Here is a 27,651-nt window from a genome sequence, read left to right as displayed (position 1 = left end):
CCCAACTGGTGGGTTGAGACCCAAAATGGGTCACGGAACGTTTTTTAGCGGGTGGCAGGCCTTTCCTTTGGAAAAATGATGCCCAAAAAAATAACGGAGGGTTGTTCAAACTCTGAGTACATGAAGAGAATTCGCTGTAAGTGCGAAACGACGCCTCCTTTCCACACATGGTTGGTCTGTACCTTGCCATAATCATATTTTATTTCTATTACCTACGTATTTATTTATTTTTTATCGTATTTTAACCATTGTGTGTGTCTGTATTACATGTTTCTTAAAGAGGCGAGGATTTTATTGTCTTGTATCACACAGAATGTTTTACGCAGCACTTTTTGTGGCAATTTTTTGCTTTATAAATACATTTTGGATTATTTTGACTTCACACCGCAGAAAAAAGACTGTTAGGGTTTGTTTAGAAATATTGAGCATGGCCATACAGATACTGTGGAGAATTATGAAATGTGGATTTTATTACATTAAAGACAAAGCTACTGACGTGAAGTGTTTTGAACGTGTCTATTATTTGACCATTAATATCTGCTGAATTATGTCATGCAACTACAAACGATTGCTAAAAAGCACAAGGAAGACTACAAACTATGGCGAGTCAAAGTGACCAAAAACCACAAGTTCTCTATAAGGTTTTTATTTTTTTTTGGGCCAAACATTTTTAAGATGAAATACAGAGAGCCCTCGCTATTTCGCGTTGTTTGAGTGATCTTAAAGTCTCCAATCAAAAAGTATCGGTATCAATCGATACTATCCTTTATATCAGTGTTTTTCAACCTTTTTTACATTAGAAAAAATGTGCGGCACACCACTAACCTAAAATGTTATAAAATGACACTGAACAGTATGTTTAATTACAATGTAATTTATAATACCGCCAGTTTTTTACAGCACAGACACTTGACATTGACATAATATTTGCAGACTATGATTCATAAATGTTTTATAAAATTTTAAAAAATGACATTGGATAATTTTTCAAGGCACATCTGACGATCTCTCACGGCACACTAGTGTGTCGCGGCACAGTGGTTGAAAATCAGTGCTTTATATATTTGGATCAATAAAAAATTCACAGTGGTTGAAAATCAGTGCTTTATATATTTGGATCAATAAAAAATTCCCAGTATGGCCCACCTTTACTCTACTACTTGGTGCAAAAGTTCTTGACAAGGATGCATTTCCTTACAATTGAGTTATGGAGCCAAAAAACAACGCTGTAAAAATGATAAATGTTTCTTGGATGACGTAATCCAGCGTTCCTCAAGCCAGCTTCCCGAGGAGAAGTTGGAGGACCTCAGAGGCTCATTGAACACAACTTTGGGGCGCCGTCATCTGTTCGTTACACCCACTGCTCAGCACACTTCCCCCCTTTTTTCTCACTTGCCTAAAAAAGTATACTTTCGGGTTCATTCCATTGATACAGCGAGTGGGAAAAACATAGTAGTGTGCTCTATGTGCTAAAACCGACTCCTGGTGGATAATTAAAATGAGCTGTGCTGAATGCTTCCAAGAGTATCATTAAGGTAAGATACTATTTTTATTACATTCAAGATGAAACATTTAACAAAATCAACTTAAAAAAAATAAATCTGATTGGAAATTTGACTTTTCAGGATGCGCAGGTTAATGTTCCCTCATTTAAGACTCCTCGTAAGTATTCTATATATTTTCCATCATAGTCTGTTGAAAGTGAACAAAAATACTCCTCCTGGGTAGGTTCAAATGTTTTAGTATGGGTGGGCGATACTGGAAAAATTGCTATCGATCCGATCCAAGTAAATACATGGTAGTTTGGATACCGATCCAATACCTTTTGCTTGGAAATGTCAAGATACTTAATTAACTGAAACCTTTTCTCTTGAGTTAGTTAATAATTGCAATAAACAGCACACACAATTTAAGCACTTAAATGTTTCATTCTTATCATTTAACTACATTGCAAACTTAAACAGTATCAAAAAATAAATTGAAATATTTCGACAACAGTTTTAGAACAAAACCAAGAAAGCAGCGATGGAACAAAAATACAAATACTGTATAACAATGTCAACAAGACAGCTAAAATATATTCCATTTCATGATATTTAGAAAATAAGGCAGCACGGCAGCGCAGTGGTTAGCGCTTGTGCGGCACAGTTCATGTCATGGGAACCTGTCGTGGGTTCAAATCCAGCTCCAGACTTCCTGTGCGGAGTTTGTATGTTCTCCCCGTGCTTGCGTGGGTTTCCTCCGGGCACTCCGGTTTCCTCCCACGTTCCAAAAACATGCATTTCATGTGAATTGGCCGGTCCAAATTGTCCATAGGTGTGAATGAGCGAATGAGTTGTCTGTCCCTGTGTGCCCTGCAATTGGCTGGCAACCAGTTCAGGGTGTCCCCTGCCCACTGCCTGGAGATGGCTGGGATGGGCTCCAGCCCCCCCGCGACCCTAATGAGGATAAGCGGTATGGCTAATGAGATGAGATGAGATGAGATATTTAGAAAATATTCAGAGAATCAGAATCACCTTTATTATCATTGTGTTGCTACAACGAAATAAGGGTTACACTCAAGTTGGCTAAATATTCAAAAAAAAAAGGAAAATAAAGTATTCATTTCTTATATAATGTATTCACATCTAAAATAAAAAGAATAACTACATAACCAGTTTAAAGCACTTAAAACTGATTTAAAAGCTAGTCAGTAATGCAAATAAAGTTGTCAATTGTCTCTCCTTTACTCTGTTGCCATACTAACAACAGATTTGAAGGTTTTTGTTCAGGAACAGTAACCTGTTTACATATCTGGTTGCAGCTCTCTGCAGGGTCAACTTTTTCATGCGTTTACTTCCACACTGCGCTGCACTTCCTGTTTGTCTCTCATATTTAGCTTCTGGTAGGGTAGAAAAATCATTTGGCCAGCTTTTTTACCGGGCAGGCATGATACAGCAGCAGGCCAGGGTGGGAGAGGTGCAAAAAGTGTGCCTGTCAGGCATAAAGACTAGCCAAGGGCGCTGGGTGAGAGAGGGAGAGAATGGCTGCGCATTTTGGTGGAGGAGTGAAATGTTGATCCCAGCACAATAATATAGATCCGATCCAAGTACATGTTTAGTATCTATAATAATGACATTTGGATCAATCCTTAGCATTCATGTGTTGTGAGTTCATTTGATTACATATTAAATGTAAAACTAGACATGTTTAAAATGATTTAACAAATACAATAACCAATTACCTTTTCCCTTAGGTGTGTTGTTGTCTTATTGTTCTCTCAGGTGAGTGGCTTTTTAAATCACTACTTGTCTACTTCGAACATTAGCAACAATGCTAAAGCTAGCTGTCTGTTAGTCATTGCTTTGTTTATTGCATATTCTTTACCAATATTTTCCAGTGTATTTAATCATTTTACCGTTTGCATCTTCTAACAGTAAAATGTGTTTTGTATATTGTACTTTAAATACACATTTATTTTAAACAGCAAAATAAACCTGTATTTAAAAAATTAATTTGAATTAGATAGGTCTTTATCATTGATAACAATGTAGTGACATTCTTTGTGACATAATTAGTAACGCATATATGTAACATCCCACATGCCGACATTTCTGGTGTAAATACCATGTAAATTATAACTATAGCCTTATCCCCCTTGTTTTATAACCTTATCTTCTCTGTTCCTTTATCTTACTCATACCTCACTGTGAATGTGTAAAACTGGAGTGTCATGCCCAATTTCGTTGTCACAATATGTTAACCCATTTTGTAACAATGACAATAAAGGTATATTCTATTCTATACCTGTCAACCTGTATGTTTTTGCCGTACAAAGTATGTTTATTATGCATTTTAAGACGTGTATGATGTACAAGAAAATCTGTACGGAAAAATGCAAATTTGTCAATGATGGGTACCATCCGGTATACATCGACTATGACGAAACAGCAAATCAATGAAGTCAAACGAGTTCGCCGCGGTAGCCTCTATCTCGGGATAGTTTTTTTCCGTTGCAAACGAAGCGAGCGGTTTGATCTTACTGTGCGCATGCGTCTGCAGCCTCGGATTTCATGTGGTAGTTATGTAGTGAAAAGTAGTCCGTCTCTTTTAAGAGAACCGGCTTTTTCGGCTCAACTCATTGAAGAGAGCCGGCTCTCAAACGGCTCACTCGCTTTGATGATTATATTACGAATCATTATGTTGTATAAAGAAGTTAAGAAAAAAAGGAAGTATAAAAGGAGAAAATAAAAAAAGACAGGTATCCCTTTAATCAGTATATTACCTACAATAATTTAATGCAGAAAATGAATTCATAATTTGAATAAGAAAATGTATTATTCTTCTTAATTATATTTGCATGTAGTTTTTTCCTTCTACGGTGAACGTCCAAGCTATTTAACTTTTGAACTTTTTTTATAATAAACCTCATTCATGTCGAGCAACTCAGTATCTCACAACAAAATGTTAATTAACAATATATATGATATAACGAAACATATGTACAATATAACATGTTAAACTACATAAATAAACACGTTAAAAAAAATTATGGTGTAAGATTATTTTGTATTTTGTAAGGGAAAATACAACATTTTGTAAGGGCATGGAGCCCTGGAGCTTGACAGGTATGGTAACGGCACACCAGGATGAACACGTAATAAGGACTTAAAAAGAGGAAAATAAGATGAAAAGAATATCAGGATTAATAGGCTAAAATATAAACAAGGTACTAATTGAAGACTGGCCTGAATTTTAAGCACACCAGAACAGGTTTATACAGTGTGTCCTGCACAACGAAAATTAAAATTCAAAATAAGATTCAACACTTATGAAATGTGTATTAGTGCAAGGACTACGTATCAATTATGGACATTTATTGCTCTGGAACTCAAAACCCACCTCTTCAGACTTGCCTAATCATAAATAACTGCCTCACATACTGTCCCCCTATGTTAACTCTACGTTTTTATTTTGTATTAATTGCTGACTTGATTTATTCTTGTTTTCGTGTTGTTTGAAATAAAATGTAATATTATTATTAATATGATGAGCCATAATAATTAATGATGCATTTCCCATTGATACATTGTAACGGTAAGAACTTCCTCTAACTGAAAATGTATGTTACATATTACCCAACATACACAGCATATCGGTAAGGATTTATCTCAACAATATTCACACATGTATTTGTCAGATCCACAATTTACTCAAGATATGAAATTCACATTTCTTTATAAATGCACGCAAGATAAAAATCGCATATGTAAATCGCAAATATATTAGATCTGCAAATTATATGATCCACACTAGATTTCTTCTTTTAAGGGTACTGGAGAAATTGAAAAAAAAAAATGACTTTGAAAGTCCTTAAAAAGTGATTGAATTTGGACATGAATATGGTGTAGGAACCCTGGTTATTGGATTTGGGGTTGACACAAAATGTCCCAGGTTTTGATGTTATGTTTTTTAACAGGATAGCAAGATAAAATGACCCTTTTTCGGACATATTTATCCAATCAAAGGGTGCCACAACTCCCAACCCAAATTGGGTTCTCTTATTTACTGCAGGTTTGACACGATTGCTTGAAATCCATAAAAATGCTCGACTCTTGGGTGAAGTGCTTGTAAATGCTTAAAATTGTTGCCATGTTTGTCAGCAATCTAACTCTACAGAATACGCATTAAATGAAGAAAAATAACGCTATAAAAGAATTGACTTTGTTTGGCTTGCACCCTTCTTAAATACATTCGTGTTGGTTGGATCAACAATAATAATGATAATGACAATTATTCAAATAACGTTATTAGAATACAATCATGTCTTTTTTTCTTTTTTTAATGGCATTGGAGAAATGTGAAAATTGGTTTTGAAAATCCTTAAAAAGTGCTTGGATTTTGAAAAGGGACCCTGTTTAGTGTAATCTTATAGTCCCATTAATATGATAACATACTTTCAATTTAAATTATTTTAATAAATATATTTCTTTGAAAATATTTTTATAATTCCCTTTGGAGAACCGCGCTTACAGAGGGATTATATCATATATTTTTTTTACACTTGTTGACACGCATATCAATATTTTTGTGCACTTTTGGACAAATTTTCCATTTTCACAGTTGTCCTACTGCAAACCGGAGCCTTTACATACGAGGAGACGTCCTATAAATACATACAGGATGAACTGCAATGGGACAGTGCAGACGAACTGTGTTACCAAAACTTTGGAGCCTTAGCGAGTGCCTCCAGTCCAATGGAGAAGCAAGACATACAGAACTTTTTAAAGTCCATGAACATCTCAGAACCCGTGTGGATTGCAAAGAAATTCACAACTCCACTGCAAAGTAAGTTTGATATTATTCCTGAGCTGTCTTTATTTATGATGCCACGAGACATAAAACCTCAACAGACCGTGTCGCAAAACCGTGTTCTGGAAACCACACCAGGCACACCTGGTCTTTCTGACTGTTTTTAAAATATCATAAACTTAGATAGAATGTAAAACGTGCAGGGTTTGTTATAATTATGAACATATGTGTACAATGGTACATGCGAGGAAGCAAGTACGTCTCCTGCTTAGTGACGTGATCTGTGAATTTTCAAAATTCTCATGCAATTGTTATTCTTCCCGAAATTAGACTAGCAAAAAAAATCACCAACATATTCTTTGCAGTGCCCAGTGAAAGAATTTTCCTCCCAAGAACCTTTTGTCATGTTTCTTATTTCCGACTTCAAACTAAAACCTAAAAAAACTGAAACTATTTCCTAAGCATTAACAACATGTGAAACACAATTGTAAAGTGGAACATTTTACGTTATATTTACAACGAAAAAACTTAAAAGTATGTGTTGCAAAAATATTGCCTCCCTGTTCTCTCAGCTTAGCCAACTGACTTCAGAAGTTCTCTGTTGACTTCCAAATGATGTCCAATGTCGAACCAAATGACTAAATTTGACAAACAGAGTGCACCTTTGTGTCATTAGGTCTCAGTTTAAATGCCCCTGAACAGACAGCATTATGAAGCAATAATATGACAGCTTTACGGCGGCTGAGTGGTTAAAACACAGATCTGAGGTCATGGAATCAAATCCAGCTACCAGCCTTCTGGTGCGGAGTTTGCATGTTCTCCCTGTGCTTGCGTGGGTTTCCTCCGGGCACTCCAGTTTCTTCCCACGTTCAAAAACATGCATGTCAGGTTAATTGGCTGGTCCAAATTGTCCCTAGGTGTGAACCTTCGCGACCCTACTGAGGAAAAGCGGTGCAGATAATGGTTGGATGACAACATTACGACAATATCATAAGCGCCTGTATTATATGTTAATGATGTCAGTGTTTTCTGTCAGAAAGGTCTTTCTCTTCATTTCGAATAAATCTTTCGCAATGTCAACGAATATAGGGATCATTTTTATAGTTTTCGACTATGATTTTTGCAATCCGGAGATGGAATAAGAGCTTGCTCTGTCCACTCCACGCATCTGCCCGGTATTGCAGTACTTCCGGGAGCGGTGCATTCGCAAAGATCGCAGCAAAGCTTTAAGGCTAGGACCTTTGCTCGGCCATTTGGCTGAGAGTAAGTGTCCCGGCACCTTGGCTTTGTAGCGTATTATGAACTGACCGATAACGGATAATGGATAAGTAATAAAGAAAATAGAACAATACCCCTTAAAAAATCCCCCCCAGTGTATTGTCTATTCAGGCCTTTAAGACTTTTTGTGTTTAGGGCTTATACAGTACACATAAACATGACTTCATTTGACGTGACTTCATTAGGCCTAGCCTAGTGTTTGATCTGATGTTATTGTCAGATCACTGCTAATTTTAATTTAATTAACTGATTTCAAAGCAGTATGGCGATTGAGGCAAGCATATTTTATTCATAGCTCCCGCTTGAGGTTGTTTATTTTTGGGATGTTAATGGTGGGTTGGTTCAGATGTCAAGCTGCATTTACTCAACTGTCAAAATAAAACCTTTGCTACCACATTCAATGGCAAACATGAAAATCATTTCTTTCCAATGGTAGTGAGTAATGTGTTGTGTTTTAAAAAACATCCCCTATCGTCCATTAATATAATTTGCAAGGCAGACTACAAATGATAAAGCATAGTACCTCTGTATTATTTGTGTTTGCAACATCCTTTGCTGTCTGGTAATCCTGAAAGGGGGAAGCCACATGTGCGGTCCCTTCTCAAGGTTTCTTCATTTTCCTCATGTTGAGGTTTTTGAGTTTTTCCTTGCCCTCATGTTGGTTCCAGATCAGGGAATTGTGTAATAATAGCCTGAAAAAATAGTCTGTAATAACCTGTGAAGCCCTTTGAGACTCTTTGTGATTAAGGGCTATACAAATAAAAAAGACTTGACTTGACTAGTAAAAACAGTAAAAGTTGAATACCTGAGAACATTAAGTCTGGATCCAGCCCCTGAGCCGAACTGAGTTTGACCTGCCGGTATTATATAACATACACTATCCCTTAACACGTTTTCTTCCAAGGGCTCAGCTTCTTCTTGTATCTTTTGCACATCAACTCAAACTGCTTTGCAATTTCTACCACTGTGTCTTCTTCCACCCAGTCAAAAATTAATGAATTCCAGCTTTGTGAAAACCTGATCCAAGGAAAGCCCGTGCAGTTGGCTCTGAATGCTATTCATGGCGCTTACAAGACGTTTTCAGCCCGATGGCTCCTGGCAATATATTTGTGTTGCTTGGAGTCAAACTGGTGGAGGCTGGATATTATTAACTGATGGCCATATAAACTGTGGGTTGAACACAAATGACAGTACTGGGCCAGATGTTTTTTTTATTTTTTATTATCAATCAGTCGTAGGATACCTTTGGAGGCTCATTTGACAATGTTGATTCATTCTCAGGAAGCATTGGAATCAGGTACTAAATACAGTAATGCCTCATGTCTTTGCACTTCGGTTATCGCTGGTTTGAATTTAATTTACTTTTAATTTACTTTTTACTTTTTAATTTAATTTACTTGTTATGGATATCAACTTATCACGTATTGCGTTCTACAGCACACAGCAGACAGCAAATGCTATCATGGGGGCATGTTGGTTTTGTATGTGTTGGTTGGCCGTGACTGCCTGTGTGCGTGACTTTGATAGGCTGGTGTATGTTGTCAGGTAAACAGTGCTGAAGTCAATGTGGCAACCAAAACAAACTGTGAGGCATGACGACAGCTAGCTTTCAGCAGCTTGGTACATTGAAAAGAAATTCATCAATTAAATAGGTCAATGAGAAAAATTAGAAGAGCGCAAAGAAATGGTGGTCACCAGCTGGTGCTCTGTGGATTATTATCGGGTTCGGGAAGCAACTGAGGCGGCGGCGCGAGAAAAGGAATATTGTACACGGATGTCTAGCCTACTGCTATGGCTAGGCTACGTAACAACTCCCACAAGCTACACCTGCCAAGCCTGTATCTCACCAACACCAGATCCATTACCCATGAAATGGATGACCTGAAGCTACAACTAGAAGGAAACTGATACATTCCGGACCGTTCAATTTCAATCATCACGAAGAAGTGGTTCAATTCGAGGATACCTGATGCTTGAGTGTCGCTAGCCAGCTGCTCTCTAAATTGCTTTCCTACACTAAAAGGAGAAGCCCTCCAATTTCTTTGTACTTTTGTATAATGACAATAATGACATTCATTCAACTGTGTTTTTGTGTTTTGTGTTTTTACTTATAAGTTTGACCCTTGGCTGCTTTTATGGTGAGGCGTCGCTACTTTGCAGATTTTCACTTTTCGAGGGGGGCGGGGGGATATCTGGTCCTCATTAACCGCAATAACCAAGGGATTACTGTAAGTTAAAATAAAGGCAGTGAAAAGGAGCGTGAACAGCTGGGCTGATTTTCAAGTGAAGCTGTCTATACATAGAAAAGCATTCCTCCCTTATAAAGCAGAGGAACTGACACAAATGCAAAGGTAAATGGGGAAGTATAATTGGAATGGAAAAAAAAAATGAAAGGCCGCAATTGATTAAAGCAGATCTCATCAAGAGCAGGGAAGAATCCGCGTCGCGCATGTGGTTTGGCACTTAGCTGCAATGGTAATAGGGTTGGGCATGGTTGCTGTGAAGAGAAACAATCACAGAGCATTTGAAATTTTGGATAACACATGTCTTGACTTTCACATCAGCCAAAAATCTGAGATGCATTTATGTCATGCATTTAGGACTCCACCCTTTGAGCAATCCAAGCAAAATGAGGTAAATCGTGTGTGAGTGTTTGTGTGTACGTGTGTGTTGGTGTTTGGATAGTGGCGAACTGGAGGATTACAGAGACTTGCAAAAAGGTCTGGATTTTTGCTTGGTCATTCTAGCACCTTTATGTCATTAGTTTTAAATGATTATATTGTAGATTTTACTTAAAGTTTAGGGTCTTTGTCCTTTTGGACGGTGAACCTGCACCCCATTCTCAGGTCTCTAGCAGACACCAAACACATTTTCTGCCAGAATCGCCCTGTATTATCTTTATCCAACTTCCCATTAACTCAAACAATCTCCCCTGTCCCAAAAGCAACCCCAGAACATTATACTGCCACACCCATGTTTGACAGTGGAGGTGGTGTTTTTCGGGTGATGTGCAGTGTCACTCTTACTCCAAACGCTAGGTTTGAATTCAGCCCCAAAATTTTAATTTTGATCTTATGTGACTTTTTGCAAACACAAATGGTTTTCTGTCGGAAAGGTCTTTCTGCTTGCCACTCCTCTATTAAGGGAAAATTTATGCAGACTTCAACTAATTGTTTTCTTATACAAGGATTGTCTCACCTCAGATCTATCATCCAAAGTGATCATGGGGTTCTTGTTTGCTTCTCTGATTAGTTTTCTCATTGATTGGGCGAAAGGTTTAGCGGGGCGGGCAGATCTTGTTAGGTTTGCAGTGGTTCTAGGCTCTCTCCCTTATAATATTATTGCTCACATCGTGTTCCAGGAGATGTATAAATATTGCGAGATCTTGTTTCCCATTCCTGCTTGGAACCTTTCCACAACTTTAACCGAGACCTGTCTGGTGTGTTCTTTGGTCTTCATTATGCTGTCTGTTCTCCAGTGTGCATTTAAACTGAGACTTAATGACACATCAGTAGTCATTTTGGTCGACATTGGACCATTCAGAAGTCACCAGGGAACCTTTGGAGTCATTTGGCTAAGCAAAGAGAACAGAGGGGCCAACATTTTTGCGACACTGCTTTTCAATTTTTTCCTGGTGAAGATAATATAAAATGTTGAAATAATTTGGTACCACTTCACGATTGTGTCTCACATGTTGTCAATTCTCAGTTAATATTTTCAGTTTTTTAGTTTTAAGTTTAAAGCCTGTAATGTAGCAATATGAACAAAAGTTCTCGGGTGGCTAATGCTTTCGCTCGACACTGTACAAATGTAATTTATAGGCTAATTTAAAAAGATGTATTCAGTCATTATTAAGAATGGATCATGTATGTGAAGACACTGATTTGTTAATGATTTCTTATGCCAGTTAGAAAAAATATACAGTACTACCACTTTTTATCAATCTTTTCTTTTGTTTACATTTTCCAATTCCTATAAAATCACAATGACCCATCACCGTTGAGTAGTAGTGGCCGATACTAGGATTTTTGTCTCAATCTGATCCAAAGTAAATACAGGGTAGTATCGATCAATACCGACCAGATACTGATCCGATATGATCTTATTTTGTTTCCTCCGAAATATCCTGCTCATTGAATATTTGAACTCCTCCACCGTTGAGTCAGTTTTTAATAATGATGTATATATATATATTTTTAATTAAAAGGGCAATGTGTATTATTTGAGTACTAGTTGATGCAATATGGTGTCGTGCAACTGAAAACGAGTGCATAAAAAAGCACACGAATACAAACTATGGAGAATCAAAGTGTCCAAAACATGCCTATCGTTATTTTTACCCAGCCTTTTTGAGGTTTTTGGGTACCTGTAGCAGCAAGATGGCGGAAAATTGTGGAAGCTCCCTTTAGCTGAGACTCATTTCATGCAAAATAAATGCTAATTTCTCAACCTATGAGTAATTAAAAACTGCACGTTTTCATGATGGTTCGTGTATTTTTGCTTATTATTTAAATCATGTTTTTTTTAATGAATGGCATTTTCTACCACTATGGGGCACTCATTGTCCCTTTGGATAACAACATTGTAAATGTTAGGAGTATACAAATAAATATAAATATTTATATTACCAACTGTTTCAGAACCAAAGTCAAAAGAGTCAAATAGAAAAGTAGTAATGTCATGAAAATACAAAAAAATACAAATATTGTAAATCAATTTCAACCAAACAAAGACAATACTGTACCTTCCATTACACAATTTTTTCAAAGTAAAGTCAGTAGAGGAAATAAACTTTGAACTCAATTGGTTTAAATTTGAAAAAAATAATGTATGTATAATCTCAAGACCCACTAAAAACATAGTGCAGGGGGCTTCAACATGATGCCCGCGGCCCCCTAAGGACTTTTGACTGTAGACCTGTTCTGAAAATTGATTACCAGTGCTGGGTCATTGTAATTATTCTAATGTAATAATTTTTTTTTAGTGGTTGACAGTCTATTTAACCTACTTCCAATAATTAACCTGGTAATAACATATTAACAACATAGTAATAACATGATCAGTTATTGTTTTAGAAACGCATATCAAACTGGGTGACCTTTGCACTACCAGTGACAAAAAGCAGTACTCAGCTTCAAGAAGGTTAGAGACCCCTGCTATAATGATAGTTTAAATCGAAAGTCAGTAACGATCCCAAGACAATAGTATTGATACTCGCTCAGTATAGAAATATCGACATTTGGGACTATCCACCCGCAGTTACTGTTGAGCTACATCGGGAACTGGTCCACAGGCTTACTTGGTGTTCTTTGGGGACAACCCTTGTAGTAGAAAATTTTTATTAGGAGGATGTGAGTAACTGACTCAAATGTTTTTTTAAATACTTGCCCTCACGATTATCACAAAAATGAGAGTGACGAGTCATTCCCCCGCTCGGGAAAACAAAACATGTTAGTCAAAGCACACATGCTCATTATTAATGTTTAATGGCTTTGTGGTCTGAGAGAATCTTTTGCCCCTTTCCATGCTCTGCCCAATTTAAGTTCCTTACGGTTCTGGCTAAATGTTTTGTGACTCACGTCACTCGACATCCACCCAAAAAAACAAACTCAGTCCTGGTCTGACTTCATTGTCTCCTGTGAGTATGGAGAGTTCGAAATCCCCCTCCTAAAGTGAAGAAATACAACATATTTTATATTTCGCAAACAACTTGCTGTTCCGGAACCCATTGCTTTGGGGATTTAGATGATTGATAGAGATGTCAGTGGTTCTTTCTTATTTTATTTGGATGTTTTTGGTCATAAAGTGTTTTCCTCTTCCATTGTTTACATCCATTTTCTTTACACTGGTGCTCAAGACAAAAGTCAGATTTTTTTTGATAAATTTGGCATTGATAAAAAATACACTCATGTCTAAATAAGGCTGTGAAATGAGTCAAATTAACTTGATGTATTCGTAATTTTAAAAATGGAGAGTTTGATTTTTTTGCTTAATTGCGAGATTGCAGTCTGGCTTTATTTTTTCACGAAGATGTGTTTAGCTCAGCATTAGAGGTTGGGTGCATACTTTAAAGTGTCTATAAAAAGTTTAACATTTAATATTTTCTCCATTGGCAGCACGGCGGCGCAGTGGTTAGCGCTTGTGCGGCACAGTTCATGTCATGGGAACCTGTCGTGGGTTCAAATCCAGCTCCAGACTTCCTGTGCGGAGTTTGTATGTTCTCCCTGTTCTTGCGTGGGTTTCCTCCGGGCACTCCGGTTTCCTCCCACATTCCAAAAACATGCATTTCAGGTGAATTGGCCGGTCCAAATTGTCCCTAGGTGTGAATGAGCGAATGAGTTGTCTGTCCCTGTGTGCCCTGCGATTGGCTGGCAACCAGTTCAGGGTGTCCCCTGCCCACTGCCCGGAGATGGCTGGGATGGGCTCCAGCCCCCCCGCGACCCTAATGAGGATAAGCGGTACGGCTGATGAGATGAGATGAGATTTTCTCCATTCAGTATGCATTAACAAAGGCCAACTGAGTTCGAAGAGCCTTTATCCTTTATTTTTCTCCACCGCTCCTATCTGCTTGTATTTCACTTTAAACATCGGCTACGAAGCGCATTATGCTGAAAGGAAGAAGGCGGGGTTGTTTGGGGGGAAGGAATTTCACGCTCTGGCTCGTTGTTTTATTTTATACTCTGATGAAAATGGTGAAAGTAAGAAAAGGACTGTTTCAAATAAAGTCCAAATGCCAACTCAAACCCCCAAAAAGATGGAAAAGGACGAATTTATTCAAGCACTCCTAAGAATTTTAAATGCATTTAACATACTTGCACGTGCAACAAAAGAAGCTGCAATGTTGATTACAGACGGAAGATTGCATCACCAAGTAGAATATTTTAACGTTATATAAACCACCTTTAAGGAGAGGAAACAAAGGGGAAGCTCTGCAAACAAACAGAACGGAGGTGATGACAATGTGTTCGGTATTTATAAATCCGTTGCCCAGGTTTTAGAATTTGTTTATTTGGGTTCGGTTGAATACCCAACGGTACGTAAACACATTTGAAAAGGATGTTTGAATCATGACCTCAGCATTTTGGGACAATTTCCTTATGCTAAACTACATTAAAGAAACCATGTGTATTATTTAACCAATTGATATCGCCATATGGTGTTGTCCAATCAAAAGTAAGTGCTAAAAACCACAAGGGAGAATACAAACAACAAGGACTCAAATTGACCAACATGCACCATTTTACTTCTCATCTATTTGCACAGCCTTTTTAAGGTGTTTGAGTATCCGTAGATACCCTAGGTGAGGCTAATGTTAGGTAAAATAAATGCTAATTTCTTGACCTGTTTGATAAAAAAAAGCATGCACTTTTATATGATTGTGCTTGTATTTTTGCTTATTACTTAAACCAATATTGGTTATTCTTAATAAATGAAGTTTTTTACCACGAGCAAGCGCTAGATTATGCACACTGTTGTTCAAAGCTACAGTGTGTAACATTTTATCACTAGATGGCGCCGTGTTGCCAGCTACACGCAAGGACCATTGCCACAGTGCACAGCTTGGCAGCTTAAGACGGCACAAACATGGCGGAGATTTAAGTGTGGATTCCTACTGTGTGAAAGAAATACAAATTTCTCGACCTATGATTCTTCTTTTGAAAAAAAATCAACATTGGTATAATTGTTCTGTTTGGCAAGCATTCAAATCAATGTTTTTTAACTGAATCAACTTTTTATTGTGCCACTATGAATAACTAAATATTACACACGCTATGAGTGACTGTGTTTTTGTTGTAGTTTTTTTTTTTGTTTGCTTAAGCGGAGTCTTAATTTTCTTTCCTACTCATTTAAAATAAAACAAAATGTATCTGAAAGTTTTTTCCCAAACGTACCAATTCACCATGTACCATAATGAAATCTGATAACATGTTTTGAATGTAATTAAAACATCCAAGGTTGTGTATTGATAAACTAATGTTCTCATCGTACGTAACTATGTAGATTGGAGAGGCATTCTCAAGTACAGAACATTACGCAAATTTCCCACTTCATTGGCTTTCTAACAAGTTTAGCAAATTTAGTCTCTGTCATCCGAATTCTGGTGGTCTCAGATGTCTTGACCCTGCCCAAAGAAGGTTGACCTGGTCAAGCGTACCATGTCCATATATAAAGGGGAGCTGATCGATAGATCGCCCTCTTCATCTCATTTTTGCTTCATTGGAAGTGGCCCCCTTGACGTGGACGAGAGGGCGTGCCCTGTGGTCTTGAGAGGCACGTGGCCATACGTTGAGACCATGCAGAGCACAAGACCAAATCTCTCTGCAACAAGAGGTTGGTTTCAAATTTAACATATGTTTGCTGGTTATTGGGAATGAGCGTTTTTTTCTGTACAAGGGAGTCTCCCCAAACCGACTAGCATTATAACGGGATACTTTCTTTTTGTGCTAGTAACTTTCAGCGGTCGAAAACTCCCATAATCCCTGGTGATCCCCCCTTCCCTTTTTTCCCTGTCATTAATTTGTGTGTGTTAATAAATTGTGCGTGTAATCTCCATCGGCCTGGTTCATTGATTCCAGTTTCTTGGGATTTGAATTCACATCAGAACTCAAAAGAACTCAAGTAAAACAATTTAATTTTTAACAGTGTTGGAAATTCTAGCATCCTTCAGAGAAAAAAATATTTATGGTGGAGCACAAGCAACACCTAGAGGCAAATTCGTTTACTGATTGCTGTAACTAATACTTTGTTTCAATCCTAACAAGTTTCAAAATTAAAGCTAGAAAAATCCGTACATGTCATGTCCTGCATGGTCGCCATGACACCTAGCTGGTCCCGCCCCTTGACACCGGCTGACACAGATTGACTTAATTGCGTGTGGGATTCTTAAGGGCTCGTTTTGGGACTGCCCGTTGCCATACCATTGTTTTGTTTGACTCGAGGAAAAACCTGTTCATGCCCGTTTGTTCTGAGTTACTGCCTTTCTTTCTTGAAGACCTGTTCGTGCCCGTTTGTTCTGGGTGATTGCCTGTAAGCCTGTTTTTGTTTTGTCTTTGGTTCCTGCGTGTTGGACAACTTTTATTTTCTAAATTAAAGTAACAGATCGTGACGCAAATGAGTTCACACTTCCTGCCTCCTGGTCTGTTCCCTGACAGTACAGATAAAATTGAGATTCTATTTTTTTAAACTAAATGACCTACCCCTACCAAAAATGTATGAAACAGCTTCGGAATGAGAGCCAATTACAAAGAGATTAAAATGTCGCTTACATATCGATTCATCATCACTCAATATTCTTTTACAAACGTTATGCCACTATTGCATTTTCGGTTGACAAACGTTCTGTAAAATAAAATAGAAATCCAGAAAAGATGTTGGCCAAAGTTTTAACAGTGACCATTTAATACTCTTCTTTATAATGCCATTGAGTTTGACTTACGTTTGGCAATTTTTTTTGAATGTTTTCATGCAATTCCTGTTTTCTTTATTTAGGTAACATATCAGTCTTCCTGGGCTCCATATTGGACAGCGGTTCCATGGTGAATCAGACATTTTCCCTAGAGTTTGTGCACAACACTCGGTCCGATGAAGAGTGTGACGTTTTCGACCCTGCTACGGGCAGTTTGAGCCACCGAAATTGTGATTCTTCCAGAGGAGCCGTCTGCCAGTATAAAAAAGGTACTGTTGATTTTGATTTGTCTCTCTAATTCTATGCATTTACAGTGCCTTGCAAAAGTAATGGCCTCTCAAGAACTTTTGGACATATTGCCATATTGCAGGCTTCACACTTATAGATTTAAAAAAAAAAAAAACGTTCTAAGAATCAACAACATGTGTGTTGAGGTAAAAACTTGAGATTGTTGTAGAAAGAAGAAAAGAACCCACTTTGAGTCGAAAACCTTTTGATAGCTCCTTCCATCGGTGATGCGTGAAGAACACATCCCTCCTTTAGCTGAAGGCTCATTTATTGCTGTGGATGCTTTAGGTCAGGGGTAGGGAACCTATGGCTCGGGAGCCATATATGGCTCTTTTCATGAGTACGTATGGCTCCGAAATAAAATGTAACTATTGCACATCTCTCTGTGGCGTTCCAAAGTCAAGTGATTTCTTCCCGATTTTGGTCCATCTAAAGCCGAAGCAACTTAATGCAGAAGTTTGATAAGAAACCATTTAAACTGATAAATAAAAATGATGGCAAACAACTTTGATTGGGTGAGCAGTACAGTTGGGCGGATCCCTGCACGCACCACAAGGCACTTCTTTCTCTCTAGCTCAGTGCAGAGTTTGCCGAAAGTGAATATGACGCTATGGTTATCGTTTGCAGTAATTTGTGACATTTTTACAAAAGAACTTTGCATGCACATTGTTTTGAAACCGTTATTAAGGACAAATTTCATGGAAAAAAATTGCCTCAACACTCTTAACTGAAGGTGGAAGACAAATTGTAAATGGCATATTTACATTGATTTGGGACACAGGATTTGGCATTTTTATCATTTCATACTTTTGATTAAATCATCAAATGACACACAGTGAAATAAAATGTGCTGAAGAATTAGCTTATGTCTAGAAGGCGTGTTTGGCAGTTTTTTCAATTTTGTCTGAAAATATATGATGTGGCTCTCTCGATTTCTTTATAAAAATATTTTTTGCTTTTATTGCTCTTTGGGGCAAAAAGGTTCCTGACCCCTGCTTTAGGTCATTGAATGTGAACATGGTCTTCTTGGTTGCTTCTCCGATTAGTTTTCTCTTTGTTTGGGCTGAAAGTTTTAAAGGTCTTGTTAGGTCTGCAGTGGTTTTAAGCACTCTCCTTTTTGATATTTTTGCTTGCATAGTGTCCCAGGAGATGGGTAAATGTTACAAGATGTTTTTTTATGCCACTTCTTCTTTGAACTTTTTCATTACTGTATGACTGACCTGCCTGTGTTCTTTTTGTGCGGTTATTGTTCGTCATTTGGGTCGACATTGGATCATTCATTGGTCATCAGGGAACTTCTGGAGTAAGCTTAGCTGAGAGAACAGGGGGCAATATAATTTTGCAACATACTTTTCAGTTTTTGTTGTTGTATATAAATTATAAAATGTTGAAATACTTTAGTTCCATTTTACAATTGTGTCTCACATGTTGCTCAATCTCCGTATATATTCTCATTTTTTTTTACTTTAAGTGTGAAGTCTGAAGTGTGGCAATATGACAAAAAGTTATTGGATGGGCAATACTTTTGCGAGGCATTGTAATATATATCTTCAGGTGTTAATTCAGGGTTGAAAATCCTTCTTTTCTTTTCAGCACAGTAATCATTTCTGTTGCCATTTGTTTGAATTCCAATGTTAGTTGTAGAAGTTCCGGAAGTTTTCCATCCCCCCAAAACGCCGTTCTTCAGCATTCTGAGCCAGTATACGTTCACCAGTCCTGTAAGTTCCTGGAAAGTGGTTGATTAAATTACTGCATGATAGTTCACACAAACTGACTAATAGTTATCATCATTGTCTGCCATTTGTTATAAAGGATCAGAATGATATTGGCTCTTGGGACAGAGAGTTTAATTCGATCCATCAGCTGGCCAGAGTTATCCTGGACACGATAGAAGCTGGTGGTCCAGATATCCTCACAGCCAAAGACATCCAATTTCTGTTCCAAAGGATGGAGATGGGCTGGTCTGCGCTGGCTAGTAGCCGTGTCGCTAATGCTAACGCAGCAGATGCCTTGGCATCTATTGCTACCGATTACGTCAAGATGTCAAGTGTGTTGCTGGAACCTCACGTTTCTCAACAGTGGGTTGGGTTGACAGATGACGGGGTGAGGATTGACTGATATCTCTACATTTTTGAAAATACTTCTTTTGTTTATTTCAAAACCATGCGCCACTCACTCACAAAGCAACCGGAGCTGTATTTTTCCTCTCTTTTTCTTTCCGTCTTTTTTTCCCTCTTTTCTACTTTTTGTCTTTCTTTCTTAGTTCTTTCTCTCTCTCGTTGCCCATTTCTTTATCTCTTTTTCCTTCTTCCTTCTCTGGCTCAGTTTTTTTCTCTTTTACTCTTGGTCTCTCCCCCTTTCCCTTTCTTTCTCTCTTTTCTCACTCTCTGTTTCTCTGTCTCCCTTCGCTCTCTCTCTCTGTCTCTCTCTCTCTCTCTGTCCCTCACTTTTTCTCCCTCTCCTTTTTCTCCCTCTCTTTCTGTCTCTCTCCCCCTTTCTCTTTCTTTCCCTCTCTTTCTTTCTCTCTCTGTCTCTGTGGCTCTCTCTCTTTCTCTCTCTCTCTCAATCTCTGCCCCCTCTCTCTCTATCCGTCTCTCTGCTTCCCTCTTTCTCCCTCTTTCTCCCTCCCTCCCTTTATCCTCTCTCTCTTTTTGTATCTCTTCCTCTTTCTCTCTCTCTTTGTCTCTTTCTATGTTCTTCTTTCTGCCTCTCTATTTCCATCTCTTGTTTTTCCCCTCTAATTCTTTGTCTCTATCCCACCTCTATCTCTCTGACTCTCTTGCTTTCTCTTTTTTGCTTTCTTTCTCTCTCTTTTGCTTTCATTCTCTCCTTTTTTATCTTTCATTCTTTTGCTCTCGTACTCTCTCTTTTCTTTCTTTATTTCTTTCTTTACCCTTTTCTTTCTTTTTTTCTCCCTTTCCTTCTTTCTTTCTCTCTCTCTCCGTCTCTCTCTCTCTCCGTCTCTCTCTCTCTCCGTCTCTCTCTCTCTCTCTCTCTCTCTCACATTTCTTCCTCTCATTCTCTCTCTCCCCCTATTGCTTTGCCCCCCTCTTTTTTTCTTCTTTTCAATCTACTAGTCTGGCCCCAACAAAGGTATTTTTTTTCTACCATGTTTCCCCCCGAGCTAAAATGAGTTTGTGGCCTGAACCATGTTGGTCTGATATCCTTCAACAGATCAGCATGGGGCCATTTTCCATTGTCAAAAGCATTGACAATCTTACTGAAACATTGGCAGACGTCCTCTATGCTGAGAGAAAAAGCTTCTCGCTTTCGACCAAGAATATAGGTATACACACATTCTAATGCATAGAAGCAAAATGCAGTGCAATGTGCTGCATTTCAAATTGATAGCAACATTTGCCTGTTTTTACTGTTTGGATTCACAATGCTCCTTGTGCTTTTCACAATTACTGCTTTAAATCCTTTAATATTGGCCTATTTTCTTCTCCTCTGTGGTTTTTATTTTCTGACTGTGAGTAGATGTATTTATCAGGAGTCACGAGCTGACGGAAAAAAGTTGCTCTCAGTCATTTAAACCGTCCGACATCCGCTTCGGTACAGCGGAGGGAAATGATCAGGATGAAATCCTCATCCCAGACTCAGAGTTACAAAGACTTCATCAGCTCGGTAATGCAAAAACACAGTGATAATTTTTCACATTTGATTCTTTTCTTCTAAGAACATGCTATCTTATCTCATTATAGGACATAAAGATATGGTGTTTATTCACAGTCATTACAGCCATTTGAACGAGATCGTGTCCGGTGCAGCGGAGCCTTTTTTGAGTCAAAAAGAGGACATGGAAAGGTTTGGCCACGCTGTGAAATCTTCATTTAATAAAAAAGAAAAGAAATTAGTACCGTAAATTGCGGACTATAGAGCGCACCTGATTATAAGCCGCACCCACCACATTTTGAGAGGAAAACCGTTTTTGTACTTACACAAGCCGCACCTGTATATTAGCCGCATTCGCTCACATTACAAAATGTAACACAAACACAAAATTAACCCAAACCCGACTTTAAATCTCGCGATTGAAACTGAATGTGCTTCATTAAAGTACACAGTCCAAGATTCACAGCCTGCAAAATGAACGGGAAATGATACCGGTAATTAAGGTTTGATGCAGACCTGCAGAGTCCGGGTCCCGTTGAAAGTAATCCAAGGAAAGAAGTGTATATTTCCAAAGGTAAGGGTGGGAAAACTATATATACACTCTTGTCCGCCGCGTCCACAAACACGTCTCACGTTTACTCCACTTCCCGTCAGCCCCCGTGGTTTTCGCCCCTTCTTTTTTATTCGCCCGTAAAAAACATATCAGAATAAGTTTCTAAAATAAATACATTACAAAAATATACAGTTGCAAATGCATATTATACATGGTTACTCATATGTACAAAGAAAGACGGTACACTGAGAGAGTTTTCAAAGCTTTAATAATAATAATAATATAACTTTCATCCCAAACGGTGCCTGTGACAGGTAGCAACACGCTGGCAACACGCTCGCAACACAGTAAACAGGTCTGTTAAAAAAACATACCGTACTTGTAAAAATCACGGTAAACCGTCCTCATCTTCCTCCTTAGAATTGAAACCATCAAAGTCGTCTTCCTCAGTGTCGGAAAGAAACGTTGTCATATAGACGTCGTCCCACGCTTCCATCCACTCCTGATTCTGTGCCCTCCTCTCCGACCAGCTTTTCGGAACCCGTCGGTGATGGTGGATTTTTTGATGCTGCCCCACGCTGTCAGAATCCACTGGCAGACTTGTGAAAAAGTTGCCTTTCGCATGCGGCCAGTTTTAGTGAAAGATTTCTCGCCGCTAGTCAAGCCAAGAAGTTGCAGTCTTCCTCGGCGCATATATTCCACCGGTCTAAATCTAACCTTTTGTACTCGAGTGCCCCTGGCGGCCGTTAGAAAAATTACATAAATTGGCCGCATCACTGAATAAGCCGCAGGGTTGAACGTTTGGGAAAAAGTAGCGGCTTGTTGTCCGGAATTTACGGTAATAGATTCAGGTCAGTTTACACATTTGATGACTCCAACTGATTCTAACAGAAATTGACTTTTATTCCAACCACATTACAAATCCTTCTACGCTTGACTAAAATGTAGAACACTAACCCAGGAGCCAACAGGGTTTTTAGAGCTGAGAAATACTTCTCTGTTACTGAGTAGTGCAAAGGGCTACTGTTTAACTGTATATTTCATTTCTGAAATACCAACTTGTCATGGAATAACTTAACACTGCGTTATTATGTTATCACTGAGTTATTATGCTATAAGTAGGTTGCTCTAATTAGACATGGGGATAAAATAGCCTCATTTAACTGCAAAAAACATCTTCAAAAAATAACATTGAGCAATTATGTACATGGTTAAGGCCAAACCTAACCAGGGCCGGGACGTTAGGAGTTACCTGTTAAAAAATGTAGTCACTAACATAATCCAAGTGCCTTAATATTATAATAATTTAACTTAATTATTTTAAATGACTTGGATTACCTGATTACCAAATATGCCAGTAAAAGACAGAATAAACTAAATATAAATAGGACTACTGCATTGTGTAGAAGACAAATGACAATGTAACTATAATATAGAGGAAAGGTAAGGTATTTACTTGTAGTTCTACAAAGAAAGTGCTCAAATTTGATCAGCCTGGTATCATTTATTCAGATACGTCATGAACCCTATCTGCGTCTCGCCAATATCATCGATTGAAATTATAATAGAGACAATTTGTCTATTGAATCATTTATGTGTAAATATTGTCATCATTTGAAGGTGATGGACCCATGTGGGGAAGGAGAAACTGGATGCAGTGTTCAAAACAGGAACGGTATTTATTAATAAAACTAGAACCAAAGTACCGAACAAACAAGTGAGCACAAATCAACTTACAACATGCCCAAAAGAACAAACAAGGAACAAAAAACAAACCTGAAACTTGAAAAATGCGAGGAGTAAAGTAACAAAGAAACCAGAAACCAGAAACAAAACCCAAGCATGACATGGTAACAGACGACAGGTTGAAACAGCATAGTAATGGCAAGGGCTGGAAAATCAGAGAGCTGTCCCAATCGTCAATTTAAAGGCTTGGTAGGATTAGGGACAGGTATGTCATGATTGCCCAGTTCCAAACCCAGGGGGATAGCGGAATAGATCATGACAAATATACTTAAAAAAATTGTAATCCCGCTAAATAATCCTTACTTTTACCAAATACACCTAAAATTTGATTACGCTTTTTTTCTCTGTAACAATTACAAACACAATGCCATTTACTTTTGTATTCCAATTATGTAACACCTTTACAGGTATTGTTACTCCTCAACCTGAGTCAACTAAGTCTCTGGGTTATGACATTCAATGGTAAAAATTATTTTAAACTGTGTTTTTATCCCTTTTCAGAATTCTCCCAGGTAGGCTGGCTTCCGCTGTCATATCAGCCACCCTACGTGACGCTTCAATGGCTAAAACGATCCCAGTCGCTGTGAAATACACACTGTCCTCGCCGCATGTGGTAAGCAATGTTAGAAATAAAATGAAATGAAATGATCTGCATTTATATAGCGCTTTTCAAGTCAATGACTTCCCAAAGCGCTTCACAGTGTGCTCCACATTTCCCAATAGCGGCCTTGCAGCCATGTAAGGCGCTAACCTGCTTGTTGGAGGTGTTAGGGGTTCAGTGTCTTACCCAAGGACACTTCGACGAGCCGGGATTCGAACTGGGATCCCTTGATCCCAAGACGAGCGCTCTACCTCCTGAGCTAGACTGTGTGTGTGTCTCAACATAGGTGTGTGTGTGTTCCAGACTATAAGGCGCATCTAAAAACTCAAATTTGGCCCAAAATGTGAACGTGCCCCTTATACACTGCAGTGCAAAGATTGATCAAATCGATAAACATCACCCAACACGCTACAGGAGGCATGTCCAAAGTCCGGCCTACGGGCCAGGTGCGGCCCGGGATCCTTTTTTTAATTTGCCTGCAGCATCTATCATAAAATAATCCAGTAATGTTGAACGCAGTATAAAATAAATTTGTACAAAAACATCAAATTAAATTGAAAAAAAACCATCGTACGACCAGACGATGGAAGTTGCCCTTTGGCCATGTTTCTATAGTGTGTCCGTAAGAATTTTCGTCCACGACATTTCTGACATGGCAACCCTAAATAGAAAAAGGCAAACTGACCGTTAAGTCCGCTGCTTCCAGGATAAGTGGGAATTTGAGTATTTTTTCACCAAAATCCGAAACAACTGCGAGTGCCTAATTTACCAAGAGACTGTGACTGTTTTCAAAGAATTTGATTTTAAGGGAAACTGCCAGACGAATGCTGACTACAAAAAGCTAACTGGCAACGAACACTGTGAATAGGTGAAGCACCTCGAAGCTGTTTTAACGGCGCATTTTCACCAGACAATTGAAGATGCTCCAAAAGAGAGCTACAAAGTCACGACGCTTATTGCTAAGCACTGCAAACCTTTAAAGGAGGGTGAATTTATTCAAGACCGTTTGAAAGAATGCCTGGCTGAATAGTCGGCCATCATGTGTTTTCAGCTCACCAAATCCGGCCCGTTTTCTGAAAAGTTTGGACACCCTTGCCCTGCAGTGCTTTGAAGAAGTGTCTGCCCACTTCCTGATTTTTGTGTTTTTGGGGTATAATTATCACTTACAAAAAGCTTCAGACCATCAAACCAGTTTTAGTATCACACAGAAACAACCCAAGGAAATACAAAATACAGTTTTGAAACGTTGAAAACCTTTCTGGCCTCATGTGAATAAGTAATCAGGTTGGGCGCTCAAACTCTAGAGCTCTTGGATCATGAAGCAGGACAATGATCCAAAACACACCAGCAAGTCCATCTTTAAATGGTTAAAAAAAAAGAAGGTTTTGGAGTTGCTGTGTCAAAGTCCGGATTTAAATCCAATTGAGATGCTGTGGTGTGACCTTAAACAGGCAATTTATGCTAAAAAACCATGCTATATGGCAGATTTGAAACAATAATGCGAAGAAACGGGCCAAAATGACTCCACAGCCTTGTGAAAGTCCTATTACCAATGATCCCAAACGTTTCAATTCTGTTATCGCTGCCAAAGGTAGCCAAACTTGCTATTAGGGGGCAATCACTTTTTCACATAGGGCCTTAACCAGGAAGAACTACTGTGCTCAGTGCAATGACATTGAAATAGGAGTTTGTAACATACTAGAGAGAGCAAAAAAACGTAACAATGGCTTAGAGCTGGGCAATCAATTAGGTGTACTTTTAGGGATTTGTCATTTTAAAAGTGACAGTTTGAAAAAAACATGCGAAAACAGGAAATTATAGGATGCATTTCAGAATTTATTTTGTTTACCCGAAGCTGGGGCAGCGCGGCGGCTGAGTGGTTAGCGCGTCTGAGGCACAGTTCTGAGGGCATAGCATCAAACCTTCCTGTGTGGAGTTTGCATGTTCTCCCTGTGCTTGTGTGAGTTTCCTATGGGCACTCAGGTTTTCTCCCACATAAAAAAATGCATGTCAGTTTAATGGACTGGTCCAAATTGTCTATAGGTGTGAATGAGTGAGTGAGTTGTCTGTCTCAGTGTGCCCTGCGATTGGCTGGCAACCGGTTCAGGGTGTCCCCTGCCCACTGCCCGAAGACAGCTGGGATGGGCTCCAGCACCCCCGCGACCCTTCTGAGGATAAGCGGTGTAGGTAATGGAAGAATGGATACCCGCAACTGGTGCTTATTATAAAACAACTTTTACTTACTAGTTAATTATTGAATTTCAGTACGTTTGTCCTAAAATCTGTGAAGCATTTTTTGGGAAAAACTCGAAAATTTCCATTAAAACTGATTTAAAATCTTGTTTTTTTGCAAAGGATGTATTTGTAATTAATAAAAAATAGTTTCACATTGATGGAAAATCATAATCATTCAGTAGGAGATTTTATATTTCGGCCATATTACCCTATGACTTTATCTATTAACTTTTTACTTTCCCTAATTCAGATTAAGCCTCAATATTGCTTCCATTTCCACTCCCCATTCTAAAGGACCGTTACAGTAGAATAATTAATATTCCCATCAAATTTATCAAATTGTGAATTTAATTCTGAAAGTGTTTGCTCTTCCAGATGGAGTATGTGCAGAGATTTTCTCCAGTCTGCGCGTTCTGGGATTTCAGACTCATGTAAGTTTTGCAGCAACACAATGACTTTGAATACAATCTCATTTGTTTTTTTCATAAATCAATTTTTGTGCATTTTTTGTTGTTGCAAAGGAATAATCATACCAGTGGTTGGTCCAGTGATGGCTGCAGTGTGATCTTTGCTGGCTCCGGTGTTACTTCGTGTCTATGCAACCATACCACCAATTTTGCAGTCTTGATGAATTACTTGAAACCAAAGGTAACTCATTTGGGATTTTCAAGTCTACCTGAAGAAATCCTCTTTATTTATTTTATCAGTTTTACTTCTCACCTTTTACTTTAGAGTCTCAATGGGCTGCACAGATCACAGATTATTGCAAAACACAGACTATTATGACACCATCCCCCTTTTTCAGGTCTTATAAAATATATTACTTTCTAATATTTCTCTGTCTGTTTATGTTCTCCCAAAGGATAGGGTTGGTTGGCTCTCTGATCGGGGCGAAACATTTCCATCTAATCAATGTGGATGAGCCTCCCTCAGGTCCCCTTTCCTCACATGGCTAATCTGTGCCTTGCCGTGCTTTCTTACACAATCCTGTTGTTTGCCTACAGTGGTACCTATTCTTATGAGCTTAACTTTTGCCAGGATCAGGCTCATAGTTCCAAATTGTCATATAAATACAGTAAAAAAATGAATGAGATAATATTAATAAAATAAAATGTGAGTTTAGAATGATCGCCGTCAGGAATGTGAGAGCAAACTGTGGAGAAGGGGAGGGGCTTTTTCAAGGAGTCAGGGAGGGCACGCACATACCTGTCAACTTGTATGTTTTCCCCTTATTTCATACGTTTTTTGATCATTTCAAATTGTACATGCCGTATAACATTTTTTTTACCGAATTTAAAAAAAAGAAGACCAATCTCATCCTGTGTATTTCGTCTCTAATCCAGATTGTCTCTATCCCTGGTAGCAGACAACAACATCAACCTACATTGCTAATTCTGTTGCTGTATTCTACATAGTCTGTCTTGCTGTGAGTAAATGGGTGCCGCGTTGTGTTTGTATTGTTTATCATCGCGTAATAAGGAGGATTTGCAATCTTTAATAAGGGTAGCAATCGGTAGAGGTTGACAGTTTATAAATCGTGAGCACCTACTGTACACTTAAAATTAAATTACTGCTACTTTAAATGATCATAGACACAACATTTTTACCGCACTATTCCTTGTTTGTATTTTTTTGCCT

The 27,651-nt window shown here is 38.4% G+C and overlaps 1 protein-coding gene, 1 long non-coding RNA gene and 1 pseudogene across 2 annotated transcripts in view; all 3 read left to right on the top strand.

Annotated features, from left to right (window-relative positions):
- Window positions 1–1,390: 1,390 nt before the first annotated feature.
- On the top strand, window positions 1,391–3,266 carry LOC148355270 (uncharacterized). The gene is made up of 3 exons (XR_015852227.1): window positions 1,391–1,535; window positions 1,626–1,662; window positions 3,236–3,266. It is a non-coding gene; the product is annotated as an uncharacterized LOC148355270 (long non-coding RNA).
- Window positions 3,267–3,312: 46 nt separating this feature from the next.
- Window positions 3,313–27,651, top strand: part of LOC148355267 (adhesion G protein-coupled receptor D2) — a 169,150-nt gene continuing 144,811 nt past the window's right edge. Inside the window, exons 1-11 of the mRNA XM_088350211.1 lie at window positions 3,313–3,331; window positions 6,103–6,327; window positions 17,059–17,244; window positions 18,902–18,981; window positions 19,076–19,366; window positions 20,438–20,549; window positions 20,744–20,890; window positions 20,968–21,070; window positions 23,679–23,790; window positions 26,389–26,444; window positions 26,535–26,661. Of these exons, the coding sequence (XP_088206337.1) occupies window positions 3,313–3,331; window positions 6,103–6,327; window positions 17,059–17,244; window positions 18,902–18,981; window positions 19,076–19,366; window positions 20,438–20,549; window positions 20,744–20,890; window positions 20,968–21,070; window positions 23,679–23,790; window positions 26,389–26,444; window positions 26,535–26,661 (1,458 nt within the window). The remainder of the gene's footprint in view (window positions 3,332–6,102; window positions 6,328–17,058; window positions 17,245–18,901; window positions 18,982–19,075; window positions 19,367–20,437; window positions 20,550–20,743; window positions 20,891–20,967; window positions 21,071–23,678; window positions 23,791–26,388; window positions 26,445–26,534; window positions 26,662–27,651) is intronic.
- Window positions 7,336–7,500, top strand: LOC148355269 (U2 spliceosomal RNA; annotated as a pseudogene).

This window comes from Urocampus carinirostris, chromosome 12 (genome assembly GCF_059441175.1).
Source record: "Urocampus carinirostris isolate Australia breed hairy pipefish chromosome 12, RoL_Ucar_1.0, whole genome shotgun sequence".
In the NCBI taxonomy this organism is placed as follows: domain Eukaryota; kingdom Metazoa; phylum Chordata; class Actinopteri; order Syngnathiformes; family Syngnathidae; genus Urocampus; species Urocampus carinirostris.
This window is presented reverse-complemented; position numbering and strand designations above follow the sequence as displayed.